The sequence below is a fragment of the Canis lupus genome, chromosome 4 (assembly GCF_003254725.2).
Source record: "Canis lupus dingo isolate Sandy chromosome 4, ASM325472v2, whole genome shotgun sequence".
NCBI classification, from domain to species: Eukaryota; Metazoa; Chordata; class Mammalia; order Carnivora; family Canidae; genus Canis; species Canis lupus.
The window spans coordinates 27,448,005-27,471,816 of record NC_064246.1 but is presented as its reverse complement, the minus strand read 5'-3'; the positions used below and the strand labels follow the sequence as shown (position 1 = coordinate 27,471,816).

The 23,812-nt window shown below is 39.5% G+C and overlaps 1 protein-coding gene across 23 annotated transcripts in view; it reads left to right on the top strand.

Moving 5' to 3' along the window:
• KCNMA1 (potassium calcium-activated channel subfamily M alpha 1) overlaps positions 1-23,812 on the top strand; it is a 717,863-nt gene that overhangs the window by 459,217 nt on the left and 234,834 nt on the right. For all 23 annotated transcript variants that reach the window (XM_049109051.1, XM_049109052.1, XM_049109053.1 and 20 more), the window contains one exon: positions 16,748-16,823. In XM_049109051.1, the coding sequence (XP_048965008.1) occupies positions 16,748-16,823 (76 nt within the window). The remainder of the gene's footprint in view (positions 1-16,747; positions 16,824-23,812) is intronic.

The following is a 23,812-nucleotide window of genomic DNA, read 5'->3' as shown; positions in this document are numbered from 1 at the left end:
AACAGTGAGAGATTGGTACAGAGAGGCATTCGCTGCACATGTCTGGCATGAATGAATGAATGAATGAATGACAATCCCAGTTTGAATATCAACTGATGTTTAATGTCTCTCAGACAAAAGAAGCAGGACTGGATAAGGTAGATAACAAAACAGCTGGAACAATTACCAAGGGAAAAGGTTTGAAAAGGTCAGACAAGGCAGCACTGTTTATAAAACACCAGCCTCTGCCTAGAGGAACAAAAGCTTAGGGGCATTTGACAGCAAGAAAGATGGTCCCCTCCCTCCAGCTAGAAAGAAGAGGCTTGGTTCAGTCTGCTGGGTCTGAGAAGCACGTGGGCCTAGAGCTGAGGATGGGAAGTGAGACCTGGGTGGCAGCGGCTGGGTGACCACTCCGGAGAAGGGGAACAGCCTGGAGAAGGGAGCAACTTGGAGAAGAGAAGCAGCCTGAGAAGAGGAGCATCCTGGAGAAGGGGAGTACCCTGAGAAGGGGAGCACCCTGGAGAAGCCTCCCTGCGCCCGTGTCTGCCCCACTGGTACCCGGAGGACCCCTGGCCTCAGTGTGAGCTCTCAGGTGGCAAGGCCAGATGATTATGACCTTGTCAGACCCTATGAAGATAATTGCTCTCTAGGATGTACATGGGGGTGGAAGGATTGGAAAGGACAGAGGTTTGTTAGAAACTTTCAACTTTTTGCATTTAAGGATTAAGGCGTTAAAGAGAATGGACAATAGCAAATTGGAATACGCAGGCAGGCTTTCCTCCACAGGCTGGGTTGTGTGTTTTGTGTGTTTCCTGGGTCTTCTACTCAGTTGGGACCTTGCTTGCAGGAAACTCCCGAGTCCTTTCTGCCCAGGGTTCATGGGAACCCTGAGCGGTGAATCATTTATCATTTGCCTCCATGTCCCTCAAAGTCTGTTGGAATAGCAATGCTGCTTCCAACTGAGGAAGAGGTGCTTATCGCTCCACTGGTTAGCTGGCCGAAGCAGGGATGCCAGGGCACCTATTCTCAAGACTACCCTAACCTGGTTGCTCAGGTCCTGGGCTCCAAGTCTGACCCTCTGAAGGGACATCAGGGTTGGGAGTCCTTCCCACTAGGAGCTGCTGGCTTCAGGGTCCTGATTCTTTGACAGGGACACAGGGCTCAGGGCCAGAGGACCTGAGCTCAGTCCTGAACTTGCCACCAACTTTATAATAACAACTAAAAATTATGAATTAAAAAATGTACATATACCTACTACAATTTTTTAAAAAAAACTCTAGAGAAATCAAAGAAATATCAAAATCCTGCCTCTGTAACACAACCACTGTCATTTTATGCTTTTCTTCTAATTGTTGTTTTTCATATACCTGTAGTTTTTTTAGTCTTGTCATAGAGAACATGTATTTTTATATACTATAGCTTTTTAAAAAAATGTATCCTGTTTGCTTTTTTAAAAAATCATAGTAAAAAAACAACAACAACAGAACATACAACTTTCCATCCTAACCATTTTTAAGTGCACAGTTCAGTAGTGTTAGGTGTATCAGCATTGTTGTAAAAACAGATCTCCAGGGACACCTGGGTAGCTCAGCAGTTGAGCATCTGCCTTCAGCTCAGGGCGTGATCCTGGGGTCCGTGATCAAGTCCCGCATTGGGCTCCCTGCATGGAGCCTGCTTCTCCCTCTGCTGGTGTCTCTGCCTCTCTCTCTCTGTTTCTCATGAATAAATAAATACAATCTTAAAAAAAAAACCAAAACAGATCTCCAGAACGTGTCACCTTGTAAATCTGCAACTTGTTACCGATTAAATAACTCCCCTTCCCCTCACTCCTCAGGCTCTGGTAACTACCATTCTGCTTTCCATAGCCTACTTTAATTTAACACCATGTCATAAGCATTTCCTGGTTACATTATTCTCAAATTTGTATCATAAATGCCTCATGGAGAAGATGGATGATATTGAAGAAAACCTATGTTTAGGTATTAAGCTTCCATTTGCTTTTCTTGTTTAATGAGTCATTTTGCAATTAACATCTTTGTTTCTGTGGCATTTTCCCATATTTTAAAAAATATTTCCTTAGGCTATATTTCCAGAAATGGAATTAGTTTACTTCATAATGCAGAATAACTTTCTGAAAATGTTGAATCAATTGACAATTCCACCATTAAATTATAAGATCATCTCATTGTAGAGTCATCTCTAGGAGGTGAAGCTCAGATATACTGGTATTTAAATAGAATAAACAATATTACTGTATTTTTTGTTAACTTGCATTTCTCTTATTTCAACCAAGTCTAATGATTTCTAATGGTTGTTTATTATTTCATGAGGTGTCTCTTTATGATTTTTTACCTATTTGTGAACTAGGGACAGGATATTTTCCATACATACTTTTAACATTACAAAGAGTTCATCCTTATTATATCATATCCTTGTTATAGCCTATTAAATTATTTTTCTTGTAGGTTATCATCTTCAGTACCGTTTTTTTTTTGACATACAGAATTTTGATATTTTTATGGTGGCTGATCTGATACTTAAAAATTTTTATGATTCCTTTCACATCTGAATTTAGAAATTCTTCCTCTCTGCAGAGAGGTAATAAATACATAATTACATTTTCCTTAGCCTTTCTATGGTTTATTATTTATATTTCATTTTAATTCACCTCAAATTAATTTAAATTATGGTATGAGATGGCTGTTTATATTGATTGCTGCTTTTTGCCAATTGTTCCATCATGAATGCGTAATGCTCATGTTCTTTTAATTTGTGATCACTCCCTTTTCCTATATTAAATTCTTCTCTATATAATGCAGTCTATTTTGCCTATCTTTTTTCTTAAGATTTTATTTGAGAAAGCAAGAAAGCACAACAGCAGGGAGGGCCAGGGAAGAAGCAGGATCCCCACTAAGCAAGAATCCTAGGACCTTGGGATCATGACCTAAACAGAATGCAGACACTTAACTGTCTGAGCCACCCAGGCGCTCCTATTTTGCTTCTTTTTATGACTTTCTTATTCTATTGACTTGTGGTAAATGGCTTCTATGATTTCTGCATTTTGGGATTTGGTAAAGTTTCTTTGTGCCCTAATACATAGTCAGTTTTTGTAACTATTCAGTAGTTGTTATTAAAGAATGTGTGTTCCTAGTTTAGCAAGTAATAGATGTGTCTGTCCATCCATTCCGGTATATAGCATCCAAATATATCCCAAGGAATTAAATGCTATACAAATATTCTTTATTTGCGCTTATTTTTTGGCTAGTTTCTGGAAAAGGACCATTAATGTCTCCCATTGTGCTGTGGCATTGCCATTTTTTTGTTTGATGTATTTGTGTCATTTTCTGTTCTATCTCAAAGGTATATTCTTAGGTGTGTATAGTTTTATAGGTATTATCCTTTATTTGTTTCATAATTTTTCACAGTAGCTGCCACTTTATTTCATACCGTTATCACTTTGTTTGCTTCTCTTTTTGGTCAGTATTTAGTGCATATTTTTCAGCTTTTCATTTCTAACTTTTCTTTATACTTTGTTTTTGATGTGTTTCTTACAAACAGCATGCATCTGGAATGTGTTATTGATGGTTTTATACTATCTGAGAGTCTTTGTCTTTCAATAGATGAACTTAACTCATTTTATTTTCTTGTGATGACTAATATAATTCAGTTGTTTTTGCTGTAACAATAGTATTTTCTAATTAATATGCTTTTCTTTGGTTTCTTTTTTTTCACAATTCTTTTCCTTTGGTTAGACGGATCCAATTTTTTGTTTTTTTTTTTTCCCCTCTCAGATTTTGGATTTATAATTCTAAATATATTCTTAAGTTTTTGATACACAACCTTAAATTTTTCTGTTAATTAATAGTATCTTCCCCTTTGAGTACCTGGCTGGCTCATTTTTAAGAGCACACAATTCTTGATCTTAGGGTTGATTGAGCCCCATGTCGGGTATAGAAATTACTTAAAATAAATAAACTTAAAAATAATCAATCTTTCCTAGAAGCAGGATGAGAACTTTAGCATACCTTTCTTACCTCCACTGCTGCCTCCCCTCCATATCTACCTTCCATGTAGTATCATTCAGAAATTTTAAATTTGGGGTCATTGCTATTATTTATTATGTTTTATAGTATTCAGTCAACACATAAACCAATCAACTACTTTTAACTCTTTTCCCCCATTGGTTCTTGTGTCTCACTTCTTTTGGATTTATTTTCCTTCCAGCTGGCTAAGTATATCTTTCTTGGTTCAAAATGATATCTCCTGTCATCCAGTGCAGCCAGGGGAATTCTGAGAATAATTTGATTCCCACTGCTTTGAGGGGATTATATCTTTACATTGATGTTCTGAAATGTCACCATGATATGTCTACAGTTGGGTCCTTGAAAACTCAACCTGCTGGACACTTAACAGACCTTCCCAATCTGAGGATGCAGGTCATTCTTTTGGTCCGAGGAAACTGATTCTAATATTATTTTGAAATTTTCCTGCTTCCAGTTACCTTTACTTTCCCCTTCTGGAAATTCATTTAATATTATGTAATTTTATACACACACACACACACACACACACACACACTCCATTACTTTATGTGCTATGCAAATGTGAAATTAGGTTTCTTAGCTCTGCCAAGTTAATGTCCAACCAAATATCCACTTTTCATCTACCAACATTTTGTGCTTTTCTCTTATGTGCTATTGTCTCTCTTCTATTCTTTTGGTCCTTGGGGGATTTTACCATTTCCCCCTTTTGTATTACTTTAGTGAGGTTTTGCGATAAAGCTATGTTTAACCAGAACTGTTATAGGTTTAACCAGAACCAGATTATTATAAAATAATAATCTAGATTATTATTTTAATCTACTGATGAATTATATATATATTGATATTTTGTGTATATTGGTATTTTATGTGGAATTTGGCATCTCTAACATTAGTGAGATTATTTTATTTTTGTGCTTTGAAAAGCCAGGTTGGTACTAGGTTGATTTGCTTTATAAAACAACTTTAGTAGTTTTCTGTCTTTTTCCTATTATGGGATAGTTTATAATTTCAACAAAATATAAATGTTTTATGGAATTTAATAATAAATTACATGATTGCAAAGTCTTTGAGGGGAACATTTAGTAAATTTTTCTATTTACATATCAATTATGATTCGGTAACAATTTTCCTGTTTTGGTCATATCAACTTTCAAGGTTTACTTTTTTTGGAAAGTTGTCCCCTATTATTGAGTTTTTCAGTTTTATTAGTATAGGAATGTGTGTGATTTTTTTTTTTATATTTGCTTCTTTATTGGTTAAGCCAGTACTTTATTTTATTTTGTTTTATTGTTGTTGTTTGACCTGATAAATTTGTTATCACTTTTACTCTTTATTGGTTTTCTGATTCTTCAGTTATAAACACTGAAATAGAAATCATCTACCTCCTCATGCTGTTAAGATGACTTTTTCCTCAAGATCTTAAGGTGAATGCATTTTTAAAAAGATTTATGTGTTTATTTTTAGAGAGAGAGAGTATTTGCATGCTCATGGAGTGGGGTGGAGAGGCAGAGGAAGAGGGAGAGAGAGAAAATCTTAAGCAGAGTCTCTGATAAGCAGGCTTGATCTCATAACCCTGAGATCTTGACCTGAGCCAAAATCAGGAGTTGAATGCTCAAACGACTGAGCCGCCTTGGAACCCTATGCTGAATGCAATTTTTATAGGTAATCTCTTATTATTCTATAGTTTTCTTCCAACTTCTAGTTAACAAGTATGCTCTTTAAAATTAATTTAATATAAGTAGAGAGGCAGCATGCTTAGTGGGTATATTAATGATTTTAGATTACTCAAGTGATTACTTAGGAAGGGGAAATTTGCTAACTATTTGAGGAAAAAAATAAAGCTTCATTCCATTGGCATACTATTGACCAAAATAAGTAAATACATCAAGATGGATTAACAAGGTTAAAAGAAGAAACAATCCTAAACCCGTGGTTCCCAAAGTTGGCTGCACTTCAGAATCATCTGGGGAGTTTAAAACATTCTGACACATTGTACCCCAGACCAATTAAATCTGAATTTTTTGGGAGTGGGAGGCCGGTATCAGTATTGTTTTAAAATCCCTGGCTGATTGCATTGGCAGCAGAGTCAGGGAACCACTGCCCTGCAGCCTTGTTTTCTCAAAGTGTGGTCTCTGATCAAGAGCATCTGCACCATGTTAGAGCCGGATGCAGAGTATCAGGTCCCATATCAGACCCACTGAATCAGAACCTGAATATTAACAAAATCTAGGTGATTCATTTGCACGTGGAATTTGAATAGTGTCTTTTTTTTTTTTTTAGTGTTTAACATGAACTTAAGTGTTTCCTTTTTTTTAATATAAATTTATTTTTTATTGGTGTTCAATTTGCCAACATATAGAATAACACCCAGTGCTCATCCCATCAAGTGCCCCCCTCAGTGCCCATCACCCAGTCACCCCCACCCCCCGCCCACCTCCCCTTCCACCCCCCCTAGTTCGTTTCCCAGAGTTACGAGTTCTCATGTTCCGTCTCCCTTTCTGACATTTCGAATAGTGAATGTCTAATGCAGGTGTAGCAAACTAGGCCCCTTGGACTATTTATATGAATAAAACTTTATTGGAATATAGCCATGCCCATTCATTTGCATACATTTACAGTAGAGTGGAAAGTTGTGAGAGATCCTAAAATATTTACTATCTGCCCATTTTCAGAAAAAGTTTGCAGTGCTTCTCAGTGTGGATGACTCCTTAGAATCATCTCAGCTCTTAGAACTCCCCCGCCTGGCTGTACCCAGGCCCATGAAGTCAGAATAGATGCAGTTATGGTGTTTGAAATGTGCAGCCAAGGTTTAGAACGACTACCTTAAAGAGGAAATGTTACTGCATTAAAAAAAATCTGTTTTTATGTTGGAGGTGGCCATTGTTGAATATTAACAAAAAGAAACAGTGATAGAAGACTGATGTATCAGACCATGTAAACAACTTTAGAATCTGAAAAGAAAAAAAGGAAAAAAACCCATCTTAAACAAAATTATAGATTTAGAAAAATCCTTTAACATTGAAAGAAGAATGATGAACTATGGGAGATAATAGAGAGCGTAATGTCCTTAGTACAATAGAGCCCAGACACACACACACACACACACACACACACACACACACACATCATTTATTTATTTTAGAGAGAGAGAAAGAGGGAGATTGAGAGATAGCATGAGTAGGGAGAGGGGCACAGGGAGAGGGAGAGTAAGTCCTCAAGCAGACTCCCCACTGACAGAGTCTGTCACGGGGCTTGATCCCAGGACCCTGAGATAATGACCACAGCTAAAATCAAGAGCCATCCACTTAACTGACTGAGCCACTGAGGTACCCCAACAAAGCCTACATATATTAATAAGATGAAGACACAGGTCATCTGGCAAATGCCGCTATAAAGCACTTTAAAGTAGAAAATAAAATGACTAATAATTATGTGAAAACACTTAAATTCATTTGTTGAATTAGAAAAGAAACCTGAGGGGCAGCCCCCATGGCCCAGTGGTTTAGCGCTGCCTTCAGCCCAAGGCGTGACCCTGGAGACCAGAGATCGAGTCCCACATCGGGCTCCCTGCATGGAGCCTGCTTCTCCCTCTGCCTGTGTCTCTGCCTCTCTCTCTCTCTCTCTCTCCCCCTCTCTCTGTCTCTGTCTCTCATGAATAAATACATAAAAATAAAATCTTAAAGAAAAAAAAAAAAAAGAAAAGAAACCTGAAATAGTGATGAACTTCTACTTGGGGCCTTTCCAAAGGTGAGGCTCACTTTCCCTCCCACCCACCCTTCCCCCTTGCCTTCTTTCTTTTATCACAGTGCTCAACCTGGTGGGGATGTGGGCAGATGACCATTTACATACTGGTAGAAATGCAAATTGCTAGCAGACTTTGGCAAGAGAATCTCAGTGTTGAAAGTGCTGACTTGAGCACTGATGTTTGCAATTGGAACTGACCACCACCTGAAAAGTCTGTGCCAGGGAATCGCTTACAAGCTTGGGGCTTTCCGCAGGGAGACAAATCTGGTTTGGGACCTGGCTCTGTTGCTTACAAACTATCTGCTGGACACACTGTCTAGTCTGTTTATCGTTAGCTATTTTCTTCTGTTGTCCTTGTAAACAATAATTAAAGGTTTTGGTGTGCAAGAAGTAATTAAGAATAGTTGACAATCAATAATTATAGGTTGTATCATTGTCAACATCATCATTTCACCCATAATTTAAATATCAATAATGTATACCGTGTGTGTGTGTGTGTGTGTGTGTGTGTGTGTATGTGTGTGTCTTTCTGGACTTTCTATTTTTCTTGTTGACTTTTCTGTTGAGTTGTATACAATCCTATACTTTTTAATTCTATGGTTTCATATGATGAAATTACCATTTATCGAGTACCTCCGATGTGCCTGCATTGTACTATCAGAATACTTATTCTTCTGGTACATAATCTCCAGGGTACTTTTCTTTTTTTAATTGAAGTATAGCTAACATATAATATATTAGTTTCAGGTGTACAACATAATGACTTGACGATTATATACATCATGAAATGCTCACCACGATAAGTGTAGTTACCATCTGTCATCCTACAAAGTTATTACACTGTACTTTTCATCCCTGTGACTTATTTTATAACTAGAAGTTTATACTTCTTAGTCTCCTTCACCTATTTCTCCAATCCCCACACCAATTCCCCTCTGCCAATTATCAGTTTGTTCTCTGTATTTGTGAGTCTGTTTCTGTTTGTTTGCTTTGTTTTGTAGGTTCTGTGTATAAGTGAAATTATGTTGTATTTGTCTTTTTCTTTCTGGCTTATTTCACTTAGCATAATACTCTCCATCTGTTGTCATGAATGGCAAGATTTCATTATTTTCCTTGGCTGAATTATATATATATTTATATATATATATCATATATTATATAATTATATATATAATGTGAAATGTGATATATATGTATATATACATATACATATATATATTTATTCATCTATTAATGGATATTTCAGTTGCATCCATATGTTGGCTATTGTAAATCGTCCTGCAATGAACATAGAGGTACATGTATCTTTTCAAATTAGTGTTTTCATTTTCTTTGGATAAATACCTAGAAATGGAATTACTGGATTTTGTGGTATTTTTATTTTTGAGGAAACTCCATACTGTTTTCCACAGTAGCTACACCATTTTACATTTCCATCAACAGGGCATGAGGGTTCCTTTTTTCCCACATCCTTGCTAGTGCTTGTTATTTCTTGTATTTTTTATTCTAGCCATTCTGGTAGGGTGAGATGATATCTCATTATGGTTTCGATTTACATTTCCCTAATGATCAGTGACGTTGAGTGTCTTTTTATCTCTATGTCTTCTTTGGAAAAATATCTATTTAGGTCCTCTGTTCATTTTTTAAGTAAGATTATTTGTTTTCTTGGGTGTTGAGTTATATAAATTCTTTATGTATTTTGGATATTAACCCCTTTCAGATATATCATCTGCAAATATCTTCTCCCTTTCAGGAGGTTTTTGTTGTTGTTGTTGTTGTTGATGATGATGATGGTTTCCTTAGCTGTGTAAAGAGCTTTTTAGTTTGATATTGTCCCAATTGGTTTTTTTTTTTTGCTTTTGTTTCCCTTGTCTGGGAAGACATATCCAGAAAAATATTGCCAAGACTGATGTCTAAGACGTTACTACCTATGTTTTCTTATAGAAGTTTCATGGTTTCAAGTTTTACATTTTGGTCTTTAATCAGTTTTGAATTTATTTTTGTGTATGGTGTAAGAAAGTGGTCCAGTTTTATTTCTTTTCGTGTAGCAGTCCAGATTTCCCATGCACCATTTATTGTGGAGACTGTCTTTTCCCCATTGTATATTCTTACCTCCTTTGTTATAGATTAATTGACCATATATGCATATGTTTATTTCTGAGCTCTCTATCCTTTTCCATTAATCTCTGTCTGTTTTTATGCTGGTATCATACTCTTGTGATTACTAGAACCTTGTAGTATATGTTGAAATCTGATATTGTGGTACCTCAAGCTTTGTTCTTCTTTCTCAAGATTGTTGTGACTATTCAGGGTCTCTTGTGGTTCCATACAAATTTTAGGATTATTTGCTCTAGTTCTGTGAAAAATACTACTGATGTTTTGATAGAAATTGCACTGAATCTGTGAATTGCTTTGGGTAGGATGGGCATTTTAACGATATTAATTTTTCCAGTCCATGAGCATGGAATATCTTTCCATTTATTTGTGTTGTCTTCAGTTCCTTTCATTAATATATAATAGTTTTCAGAGTAGAGGTCTTTCGCATCCTTGGTTAAACATTTATTCTTTTTGATGCAATTGTAAATGGGATTGTTAATTTCTCTTTCTGCAATTTCAGTAAAATATGGAGACACAATAGATGTCTGTATATTGATTTTGTATTCTATAACTTTACTGAATTCATATATTAGTTCTAACAGATTTTTAATGAAGTCTTTAGTGTTTTCTATGTATAGTAGTAGGTCATCTGTAAGTAGTGATAGTTTTACTTTCTCCTTACCAATTTAGGTGCCTTTTATTTCCTTTTCTTTCCTTATTGCTATGGCTAGGACTTCTAGTACTATATTAAATAAAAGTGATGGAAGTAGACATCCTTGTCATCTTTCTGATCTTAGGGGAAAAGCTTTCAGCTTTTCATGGTTGAGTATCATGTTAGCTGTGGGTTTGTCATATATAGCCTTTATTATAATGAGGTATTTCTCTCTATACCTGCTTTGTGGAGAGTTTTTATCATGAATGGATGTTGAATTTAATGGTTTTTCTGCATCTATTGAGATGATTATATCATTTTTATCTTTCATTTTGTTAATGTGATATATCATGTTGATTGATTTATGGACAGTGAACTATCCTTGGAATAAATCCCAGCTGATCATGGTAAATAATCCTTTTTGTATTTTTAAATACGGTTTGCTAATATTTTGTTGAGGTCTTTTGCATCTAGGTTCATCAAGGATATTGGTATGTAATTTTCTTTTTTTGTATTATCTTTGATTTTGTTATCAGGGTAATGCTAACCTTGAAGAATGAACTTGGAACCATTCTTTCCTCTTCTATTTTTTTGGAATAGTTTGAGAAGGATAGTTATTAACTTTTCTTTCAATGTTTGGTAGAATTCACCTGTGAAGCCATCTGGTCCTGGATTTTTTGTTGGAAGTTTTTTCATTACTGCTTGAATTTTGTTACTAGTAATCGGTGTATTCTGATTTTCTATTTCTTCCCTATTTAGTCTTAGAAGACTATATGTTTCTAGGAATTTATCCATTTCTCTTAGGTGGTCCAGTTTGTTGGCATATAATTTTTCATAGTAATATTCTTTGTATTTCTGTAGTATCGGTTGAAACTTCAACACTTCCTTTTTTTTTTTTTTAGTTAAAGTTTGCTTATTTTTTAGTAATCTCTACACCCAATGGGGGTTTCAAACTCATGACACCAAGGTCAAGAGTTGCATGCTCTTCTGACTGAGCCAGCTAAGTGCCCCCCCTCTTCATTTTTTATTTCATTTATTTGCATTCTCTCTCTTTCTCGCCTCCTTCCCCCACCCCCACCCCCGTCTTTCTCCATGAATTTGGATAAAGTTTATCAATTTTGTATATTTTTTCAAAGAACTAGCTCTTAGTTTCATTGATCTTTTCTATTTTTCTATTTAGTCTCTTATTTCATTAATTTACACTCTGATCTTTATTATTTTCTTCCTCTACTAATTTTGGGCTTTTTTGTTTTTCTTCTTCTAGTTCCTTTAGGTGTAAGGTTAGATTGTTTATTAGAGATATTTCTTGTTTCTTGAGATATGCCTGTATGGCTATACACTTCCTTCTTAGAGCTGCTTTTGCTGCATCCCAAAGATTTTGAACCTTTGTGTCTTCAAGGTATGACCTGAGAGATGAAGGTACTAAGACTAGGTGGAGAGCTCTGGTACAGTTGCAACAGAGGCTTAGCCAATGTCTTGTAGAGCTCTACAGCTGGATGGCTCTTTAGGATTGTTCCCAGATGGAGGCAGGGCAGCAAGTGTTTGTTACCACATGTACTGGTCATTGGGGACCATCCCTGGCCAGGGCATAACCTTAGGTGAGACCTCTTCAGGAGTCAGGGAAGCATAAAGATCTCTGAAGAAGGGACCTGTCTGTGCCTCACAACATCCACTATAGATCATGTGTGTTATTCATTCAGTGTAGTCTCAAATATCATTTAGATGTGTTTTATTTAGGATTCTTATAGTTAGTGTGTGAGCTTATCTTTGTTCCACCAATATAATTCCAGCTTTCAAAACCAACGCAGAGTATGGAAAATGAGGGGACAGTCCATTTTAATTAGTTGACTATATAATAGAGAGGTTTATTATTTCTTAATATTTAAAGGAACTCACCTGAACTCACCTGGATCTTTGTGGGGGCATAATTCATGGTTTTGGTACACACACATTTTCTTCTTTACAACTTTGTTATAGTCATTTTAAATTTTCCTAGAATATCATTTTATTTCAGAGATTTTAAGTTATAGGGAATAAATGATAAGAATACAGTATTATGAAGCAAAGAAGATGAATGATTTTTCAGTTAGACATTGCCCATCCCACCTCTCCCTTTCCCTGGTCTCCTTTATGTAGTTTGAGTTTCCATCTGTTCTTCTTTAGGAATTCTCTGGAAGAGGGACCATTGGTTAAGGCTCTTCCCTGGTTAGGATGCTTTAGATTTCCTGTGGGTGTCAGTCCTCACCTCTTAGGTGAGCCCCCTCAGTGCTCGTGGCTTTTCTCTTTAAGAAGCCCTGGATGGTCTCAGAGTTCTGAATGCAGAACATGTACCCTTTAACTATCTGCTCATTCTTTTTCAAAAGGATGATTCATTGATTCAGTTCAAGTGGGTATTTATAGAGCACTCACCTTATGCTGGGCATTAATTAAGTTATATGAAATAAAGCCATGAACAACGAAGACACTAGTTCCTCCCCTCTTTGAGCTGATGGTATAGATTAGGAGTCAGAAAGTAAATCACTTGAGTAAGTAAGACCTGAGTGCTTTCTCATGCCGTGGGGAAAAGTAAAGTGGGTACAAGGAGTAGGAGTTTGGGAGGCGGAGAAGAAGAGAGCTTGAAGTTTGGGTGGAGAAGCCAGGGCAGGTCTCACTGAGGTGGCTGCATTCAGGACACACCTGCAGGAGGTATGGGAGCACATCCCGTGGCCATGTGAGGAAGAGCACTCTGGGCCGAGAGCAGGTGCAAGATCCCGAGGCAGGAGCATGCCTGTCCCAGCAGAGATGGACCACGGAGGGAGGCAGCCAGGAAGGAAGGAGAATAATATCAGGAGCAGGAGGAGGCCATCAGATCCAAAAGGAATGGGGTGGTGCTTTAGGTCTTTGGAATACTTTGACTTTTACTCTGTGTGAAATGGGGACATTGGAGGATTTTGAGCAGAGGAGAGGCGTGATCAATTTTACCTTTTGAAAGGTTAAAAAACTGTCTGCTGTGCTGAGAATAGGCCAGCAGAGTCCAGGCAGGAAGCAGTTAGGGAGCTGCAGGGCACATGGTTCAGATGACCATTTCTCCAGTCAGTTTGGCTTGATCTAAGGATAAAATGTAGACTGCTTTTTTTTTTCTTTTTAACCCACACAAACCTGTTTAGCCACTTGCATTAGTGAAAGACAATGCCATGAAAATGACACGCACAAGGCAGTCAAATAAAGGTCACTGTCGCGGAAAGTCGTTCCTGCCTCAGCTAGGGTCGCTTTTGCTGGGGAGACATAGCTCTTTCTTGTCTCCATCCTGGAAAAACTGTTTTCCTAAGAACCAGCTTTTCTCTCCTGTACGTTATTAATCTTCTAATGTCTCCCTGCTTTTTTGTTGACTAAGTGCTCAGAGCTAGGTCTACAGTTTACCTCCAGCAAGAGTACAGGACCTATGGCGCCTGCATTCACTGTGTTTCCCACCCTTATTTTCAAACAGACCCATTAAAAGAGAAGCTTTTTTTCTATTTTTCTGAGTCACTTTAAAATCTGGGAAGCTACAGACAAGTAACATGTACACAATATCACCTACAGTAAAAAGAAAGAAAGAAAAAAGAAAGAAATCCAGCTCAAAGTTTGGGTCATTTGTATTCCAGCTTTGTTTCCACAAGTGAAAAACTACATATATGTATGTATATGTATATGTATATATATGTATATATATATATATATATACACACACACACACACATACACACACATTGGATTGGATTCCCAGGATTTTCAGGCTAAAACAGCAGCTAATACATCACTAAAGCATCCTTATGTATCCTGACTCCTTTCAGTGTCGCCAGTCTTCTTCTTTGAGTTTCTAAATGTGTTACTTTTATCTCCCAGCAGTGTGTGCTAATGGTCCTGGGCTGAGACCAGCCATCCAGGGTGGACTGGATGCTTAGGACTAACAATGGAGTTTATTAAAAATATGCCTCCCAGCCCCTGCTACTCATTCTGATTTTTCTTTTAAGATTTTACTTATTTATTTGATACTGAGAGAGAAAGAGCACAAGGAGGGGGAGTGGCAGGCAGAGAGAGAGGGAGAAGCTGAGAGGGAGCCCTATAATGATGACATGGGGCTCGATCCCAGGACCCCAGGATCATGACCTGAACCAAAGGCACATGCTTAACTGACTGAGCCACTCAGGTGCCCCTCATTTTGATTTAATACAGTTAGAGAACTTTGAAAATATTTTGCATACACAATATATTTCCCAGGATCCTGGGTTTTTGAAGACCTTTTTTGTTGTCTCTATTGTTGCACAAGTGCTTGATGGGCATCAAAGTTGTGGGCCAGATTCTCCTTGTCTAACATTTCTGAGTGTTGCTCATTGTCATCCACACATACTGTCACATCATGGGGTCTTCGTGGTGTTCATGGTGACCCTCTCCCCAGCCTGACACTTTGTTTTTTAATTTATATTAATACTTAATATTTGAAGAAAAACAAAGGCAGATACTTCTTGGCATGAGTTTCTAAGAGCTCGTCGTTCGTTTTGCTACTTAATCTTGAGTCCTTTTTTCCTTTCTAGAAAGTTCTTTTTGATTTTGTCCCGGCCATTACTTATGACCTACAGATTGTTTGTACTTCCCTTGGAACATGTTTTATTCATAGGTTGGATTTCTGTGATCTCCCCTCCATTTCCATTTTTTTAGATTTCATCCTTTTTTTCTCCCTTTTCTTTACGTTCTCTGGCTTCTGGGATTACTCCTCAGTTTTGTTCTCTGTGGCATTTGGCTGCGCTAAGTGAACCTTTCATCAGTTCTGTTAGGACTATATTTTGGCTCCTGGGCCTTCAGTTCATCAATATCCCTTCTCATCTCTGTACTTTCTGGTTTAATAAAAGTAATATAAATATCATTTGGCATAGAAGGCCAACGTCTTCTGAGAAAATCTTCTGTTCATGAAGGTAAATCCCTTTTAGATAAGAAATTTCCCTTTCAAGCTATTATCCCTTTCTCCTTCTTGTGCAGTGGGATTTGTGTTCCCCTCTTGGGCTTTGCGTTAGTCCCTCATTGTCCCCCTTAATGCTTGAACAAGGCGAAATCTAGCCAGGCCCGATGTGGAGCTGTACAGTGAAAGCTACCCGTCTATCTCCTTTCCTTGGTCCATTGCAGTGACTCCACCACCTTTTCCCCATCACTTCTACCTCATGTACAGGGGCCTGAGTAGAGTCTTACCCACTGGCTAAGAGCGGCCTATCAACAACATAGCTGGCTCTGTGCGTAGTATTCCACTAAGTGGCACAGCAAGGGGGGAGGGGGCATTGACAAAATGCTTCCAGAAAATCTGTAAGAGAAAATCCCCTTAGCAAAGGGTGTAATATTGAAAATATCTCAAAGCTGTGATGATTGGTATTTTGTAAGTAATTCTCTTACTGATGGCCAAGCATGAAAGCCCCATGAGTGACTCAGAATGTTTTTTGGCTCATAAATTTGATCTCAACAGAAATCTATTTTACCCTGGGCTATTAAAACAAAACAGTAATTTGTGTTTTCTCTAGTCCTTGATTGTATCTTCCTTCCTGGTACCCATCTCTCTTCTGCTGTCTAGAAATGCTGGCTTTTGGTTTCTATTCAGCAGAGGTTGCCAATTTAGAAAGGACAAACATTTATCTTGACACTTAGTAAAAGTGGAAATATATATGCTTTGGCTTCTGAGGTTATGGAGTGTGAGATCTTACTGATCTGAATTTTTTTTTTTTTTTTTTTGGTTGGGAGAAAAATATAGAAGTTTTCTAGAAAACAGATAACACCGTGGACTATACTCTTCATTTTATCAGCTGAAGATAAAGTTGAAATAAAAAACAAAACTCATAAGACATCAGGTTATCCGATTTGTTCCTAATCTGCTCTTAGCATAAAGGTTACCCTGCCCTATTCCCAGTGTTTTTCAGAGACAAAAATCCTCTCAAAAAAGTAGGTAACTTAGAAACAGAGCTTTAAATCTGGAATGGGCAAAGGCTTTCCCCACCAGACCTTCCTCTGTAGTGGCTCAAAACAGGCCTCCTTTTAATGAGAAAGTTTACCAGTGGAGATTGAACCAGTCAAGAATCAGAATGAAGGACTATGTCAAAGGTACTGGATGGTTTAATCTTCTGCAAGAACTTCATATCCCTTCAACCCTGGCAGCTGTAGATCAAATGGCAGAGTGTGAACATTAAAACCACGCAGTGAGAATAATGTGTCTCTATTTCATTTCTCTTTCCAGGTTTGAGATTTTTAAGAGCTCTCAGACTGATACAGTTTTCAGAAATTTTGCAGTTTCTGAATATCCTTAAAACAAGGTAAGATGTTCTTATTCACATTTTTAACACGTTCCACGCCCCCCCTCAATGCCAAGTTGTAAATATCAGATGTCTTTGTGTCTTTGTTTTCATCACTGTAGAGTGAGAGTTCTGTTAGTCTCAGAAAGAGGGATCTAACACCGAGATCTGGAGAAAGCCCAAAGTAGGGCTTGGGTCGCTCTCTTCTGCAGGACTGGGGACACTTTGCTAAGCAGAGAAAGAGCTGCGCGTGTGGAAAAGTAGACAGTTTTGGGGTGCTTGGAAATCAGCGGCAGCATCCTGGAGAGATGGTGCCTGGTGGATGAGGGATCGAGCAGCTCATTGATTGGGAAATCCTTGCTCCCAGGTTCTAAATCGCCCCTTTATTACATCACTAAATAAGAAATTGAACCTGAACGTAAAAGCAATGGAAGCGGTGCTCTTTGAGAGGCAATCACAGACCTCATACGGCAAACAGAAAATCATTTCATTTCAAAGTACATTTTAGATGTTCACTTTATAGCCAGTGTAGTCCCTGGGGCTTGCTCTGTGAATTGCCTTTTGGGGAATACCTAAAAACCTCCTGCCGAACGCACCATGACTACTTCTGTTAACTGTGTTATGATCTGGAAAACACTACTGGACCAGGAGGAAAAATCCCCCCGAGATGCCTTTCCTGATGACCTGCGGGTTTGCAGAGCTGGCCTGAAACCAGGCTGCCTTGATGAATAAACTAATAAAAGAGGTTAGACGTCCTCTAATGGAGAATAAGTACAGGCCATAAATTTCTCTTATAGGAAATTACACTTTAAGAAGCTCACTGCTAATGTTCCATTTCCTCTGAGGTTGACGTGTTTGATAAATGATTAAAAACAGGACACTTCTGGATTTTGTGATTTATAATTAATACACCTGCATTTGTGGGGCCTTGGGTTCCACATTTTTTGAGCTGGGACTCAGCTTCCCGAACCTGTCACACCTAACAAATGTGACAAGCTATTGGCCTCCCTCTTTGGGGTTCGTGTTTTACGTTTTATTTATTTCTTTTATTTTGGTTTGTTTTAATTCCATCTTGCTTTCTCCTCGCTAACTACTCATTTGTGTGCTTGTGGGATAACTTTGCTTTCTGTTAACCAAGTTAAAAACCTAATGAGCATCTCTCTACTCAGCAGGAGTCCCGTCTAGTGTGTCTCACTGCCCTGCACTTTCATTAGCCTGGGGTCAGCATTTATGAATGTTCCATTTAATAGTATGTAATATTATTAATATAGAGTGAATATTATTATTCTTTGTATTCTTCTGAGTGACAGTAACCCTGTATTCTTCTGAGTGACAGTTTCTTTTTTTTCTTTTGACTCTTTCTACCTTTTTAATAGCTCTTCTGTGCAATGGACTCATATTACTCTTGAAATTAAAATGATCAATAAGCTAGCAACTCTCCATATTTACCCATGTCATAATTGCTCCACTCAAAGATATTTTTGAGGGTAGAACTGGTTTGTACCCAGGGGCCAAGCAGAGGGAGTGTATTTAAGAGACACATGTTTTTTTCTAGTGGGGGAAGGTGTTATGTGGAGTCAATACTCTCGAACATGGTATAGGGCTCCTCATTCCCTCTTTTGTGTTTACATCATAAATTTGGGGGATTTGAATCCTCTGACACCAGTGTTTTAAGAATGTGCCACTAGTCCAAAGAATAATGTGGAAAGAAAACTGTGTTCTATTTTACTTGCATTCCATATGGATCCTTTTTGGACTTGGGAGAACGATAAGCCAAGTAGATAAAAAATCTTTTCCTGGGCTTTTATGAAGAGACCTACCAATTCCCCATTCCTTGGAGAAGATTCCTTTCCTTTAGGTGCAGGAAATAGCACTCACATCCCTGGTGAACTGTCCACCTGCTAGGTCTAGTTAGAGTGGTTCATTCTCCCAGTGCACAGGGGAGAGAGTCAAAGCAGCCAGCTGGGGAAAGAGGTGACTAGAAATCAGGAGAGAGTAGCCTTAGGGAGGAGTCGTGGGGTGGCAGGCTGCTGGGTGTCTGCTGTCCTGAGGCCCAAACAGCATTTGCCCAGCACCCCACTTCTCACTCAGTTCAATGCTTTCTATGGTAGAGGGGGTTTTCATCACAACCCCACAACTTGGATTGTCCCAGTTCCTCTTGCTTATGTGGGTGACTGAGTTAATTCAACAAGCCTGACTTGAGTGTCCATTCCTACCAGCAGCTGGGTGGGTGCTGGGGTAGCATCCTGCTACCAGAGAGCACAAGAGGAAGGGGGCCAGCCAGCAGAACCCGTGTGCTTGGTGCTGGTGCTGGGGCACAGGTACCTTCGGGGGAGGGGTGCTGCTGGGTGGGGGAGGTGAGGCATGGAGGAGAGGAATGAAACCAAGCTTGATGTGAATGCCGGTTAGTCAGGACTCTTCAAAGAAAAGGGTTTGTCTTAGGGAAGTTTCCTAGAAAACTAGGTGTTGTCCATGTGGGGCTGGCTTGGGCCTGTGAGGGTCAGGGAGGGTGGTGCCGACCTCCAATCACGAAGTTGCAAATGCACGCAGGTGAGAGAACATGCTCCTTGGGGGAGCTCTGAGTAATCCTGTGCTCCTGGATACTGGGGGCTTTGTGCTGGGAAGCAAAGACGACATTAGGAGGTCAGGCTAGGCCCAGATCCCAGGCACAGAAGAATTGACTTAATTCTAAGAACTCTAGAGGCTTTAGAACAACTGTCTGAGCCTATTCTCTGGATGCTTTTCCTTTGTGCACCTCTGAGCCCAGATCCTGAATCCTCTGATGCAGAGAATTGGAAGCCTTGGTTTTTGTAGGGCTTTGGATGCAAAGCAACTTTCCAGTGACTTCTCTGTTCTCTGCTGTGTTCACAGAGACCTTCCAGGAGGCTGGGTACAGCCCTGTAATCATCTTTAGGGGGGATTTTGTCTGGCTTTCTCGGGTGGCCAATCCCCCATCAATCTGTGGCATTACACAGGGATAGAGACGTTGCAAATGTGATTTGAAATAATGATTTGAAATTGCAGTTTCATTTTCTGTCCTCTGGCTGCTTTGCTTGGCAAAAAGCTGGAAGTAGCAGAGCAGAGACATATATGGGGGGGGGGGAGAATTAAGTGGGCAGTAAAAGAAAACCAGAGTGGACAAGATGACACAGAAAACAGATGAAAGAAATAAGTCATCTTGCAGATGGGACAGCACCAGAGTCATTCCTTAAACTCTCAGCCCACAGGGGGACCTACCATGTCTGGAAGATGGCCTATTAGAGGGGACAGGGTCCCTTCCATGTCATTGTCTGAACTTCTGGTGGTGCCTCAGTGGCCCTACAAACTGGCAGGCAGACTCACAGTTGAGAGGACACTTACCCTACACTCAGAGCAAAATGAGCAGCTTGGTTTTCAAGGCCATCATTCCACATCTCATTGGTTATATACATGTTGATGATGCAAACGTGGGTCATCCAATAATTTGCTTTAACTGGCAATAGCCATTTAAATGATGTGCTCTCTGTCTCCCTAAAACAAAATAATTATAGTAAGATAGACTATGCTCATTGTAAACATTTCAACAATATAGAAAAAGCACAAAGGATAAAGTAAAACTTCCCCAACCCCACCTACAGTTGAGACAAACATGACTAATATTCTCCTGTGTCACTTTTATTCCCTGCATAGTATTCCATGACACGTGTGCACCATCATGTACCTAACCCACACATTTTGGGGGGACGAGTGGAGAGCTAAAGACACTCTACTACAAATATGACCTCAGAAATGGCTCTCATGTTAAGTTCTTTAAAAAGAGTGTTCATTATGGAGATGGCAAGGGAGTGTCCAGGTGGAGGCCACACCCGATTTATCCATTATGGATTTAACTTATCCATCATGGATTTAACTCAGGGAGCGAGAGGGACTCCCTGAAGTGTTTAAGTAGGACAGGAATGTGGTCAGATTTGCTTTTTAGAAAGATCTGCTAGTCCACCAATTGTGCGATGGGTTTGATGCATCTAAGACTGGAGACCAGTGAGGGCAGCTGCCCAGGAAGGCAGTATCAGGAAATGGCCTTGAGCTGTGCAGGTCAGGGTGGAGCAGGAGGGGTGCAGAGGTTTTTCAGGGGTAGATTGACAGAACCTGATTTTCCTCACAGTTCAGACCATTCATCTCAATGTGGTATCATCTAATTGACTTTTCAGGGGTGGCTGTCTTACATCTATCCAGCAAAGGTAACAATAAAACAAAATAAAGGCACGGACATCTGGCTATACCCTCAGCCATAAAGGAGGAAAATAGTGGATAAGCCGGACAGGGACAGATTTGCCCCCCCCCTTTTTTTGTAGATGATGGATGACATTTTCCAGTGTGAACCCAAACATGTCTTGTTAAATACGATGAGAGCAAAGATGGCTTGCACTGGCTCTAGGGTTGTAGCTATACTTTCAGAAAGAGACAGATTTTCTCTCTTCCAGTATTTGCATGGTCCCGGAAAGGTCTCTGATCTACAGGGACAGAAAGACATCTGTGCCTGCCCTTGGATAATTCACTGTATCCAGTAATGGAAATTTCTCTAGTGGCTATTGAGAACTCATGAGCTGGGGACCCAGAAATGATAACGGACAACATGAAAATGATTCTCTTTGGAGGAGTTAGGTTCTCATGATAGAGTCCCACTCCATCCCTCCCTCAAGGCATGGGAAAGGGGCATGAATCTGAATGGTTCCAATCATTCTAACCATGGGGAAGGTCACATTTGGCTCAGACCCATGGCCTTGGCTGTGAACCTATGCCTATTTCCAGTGGCCCTTTTTGCTGTGCCAAGGATGCAAACTCACCCCTGCTACCCGTTCCCTCCTCTCAAGGAGCCCTGTGCAACCTGGTGAGGTTCAAATTTCAGAGTATGGAGAAAGTCCACTAAGAGTTAATCTTGCATCTTTTCCACAGAGCTTTTAGGTGATTGCCTGGTTGTACAGTTTAATTTGGAAAGCAAATTCCTAATACTAGCAATCTGTAATCATGCTAATGCCATAAAAATAATCAGATTTCAGTGCTGAATATGGACTCTTTCAGCAACAATGATGAACTGTTCTATGCACAGTGAGAACTCCCTTAAGCACTATTAATATCATTATGACAATCATTTGGAAATTAATAATCATCATTTTTGGTTGTTTTTCCAAAGCACCAAGAGGCTCAAAGGCTGCAATAGTTTTAATACTCAATAGGGCTTCCCATGGTGTTTGGTGGGGCACTGCTTTGTTCAGATTCCAAGGATCTGGGAGTATGTAAGTGAATCAGCTTGATATTTAATTATCCTTTCAAAAAATGAATAATGCATATTTTCCTCGACTTACAATGGAGTTACGGCTGGAGGAACCCACTGTAAGTCGAAAATATTTTAAGTCAAAGATGCATTCAATACACCTGACCTCTTGAACATCATAGCTTAGCCTACCCCACCTTAAATGTGCTCAGAACATTTAAATTAGCCTACACCTGGCCAAAATCATCTAACACAAAGCCTATTTTATAATAAAGTGCTGAATATCTCATGTAATTTGTTGAATTCTCTACTGCCAGTGAAAACCAGAGTGGTTGCATATCGGTTGTTTGTTCTCATGATCACGTGGCCAGCCGGGGGCTGCAGCTCACTGCCACTGCCCAGGATCACAAGAGAAATCATGCTGTATATCACTAGCCCGAGAAAAGAACAAAATCCAGAACTCAAAATCTAGTTTCTCTGAATGCGTGTGGTTTTCACACCATTGTAAAGTCCAAAAATTGTAAGTTGAACTACTGTTAAGTCAGGGACTGTATGTACATGCTTCTCTGAGATCTCTCCCTTGGTGACCAGCTCCCTGTTCCTCATCTGCTTCTTACTCTCACACCTTGGAGGACCCACAAGGCAGAGGCTTGGAGGTTTTGCTGTAGTTCAGCCTCCCACTGAGACACTAGTTGGGAGTAGGACATAGTGATGTTCCAGCCATAACAATGTTCAGTTCACTGATCCCCAGAGTTGCTTCTCCTAATGGCTTGTTGGGTGGATGTCTTATATCTATGAGTTTTATTTCTGCTCTGACAGTCTCTGGTTGTGTGTGGGGAGAACACTCTGGAAGTCCAGGGTGTAGGCCTCTGGGGCTGACAGGCTGCTCCAGGAAACAGAAAGGCAAGAGTTATAGTATCTTTCTTCTCTCAGGAGGGGCATAAAGAGAAGATTTTAAACATTATTTTGGTCAGCTGGTGATCTCCATGTACAGCTATAGAAACTACTTAGAGGTGGTTACATGACCCAAGGTAGCATCTGGAAAAAGGGACAAAGGCCAGGATTTAGCAGATCTGTACTTGCCTTTGTAAATGCCAGGTCCATCCATCCAGAACTTGCAAAGCCATGGAACTAATCATCCTGTCGTGCACAGTTGGTGGTGGTACAGGATCTGCCCTCTTTTCTTAGATGGAGATCGTCCCAGACTTACCTTATAGACCTGATCAATTGCTAGATTCTCCGAGATCATTTTTGATAATCAACCCCTTCTGCTGCAGGCAGATGGCTTTAATATTGAGTGACAGAGTGTACTTTGAACCAGCCTTGGTAATGACTGGGATTTAAGACAGAATCGGACATGTCTGGATCCAGGGGTTCAGATTCTTTCATCAGGATTCTGCTTCTCTCTTCATCTCTTTTAGGTTCCATTCTCAGGCAGGCTTTCTCCAGGGCAGATGGCCTTCTAGACTTATATTTTTTTGCACCCAAATCTCAGGAGGAGATAGATTCTTTCTCTCCCACTCAGTTCCCAAGCAATGTCTCTGATAAGCCCAACTTCATAGTCCTTTAGAGCCAAGAGTTCCTCCAGCAGCCAGTGTGGCTCAGGCTACCCAGACAGAGGGAGAGGTGGGAGCTTGTGAGTGACATCCCACCCAGGTTAGAGGCTGAGGATGGAGCTGTCCTTGAGGAAGGGATGTCGGACCCACCCAATAGAAACAGAGCTCTGTACTGCTTCTCCAAATTACTGTGTTAAGTAGGG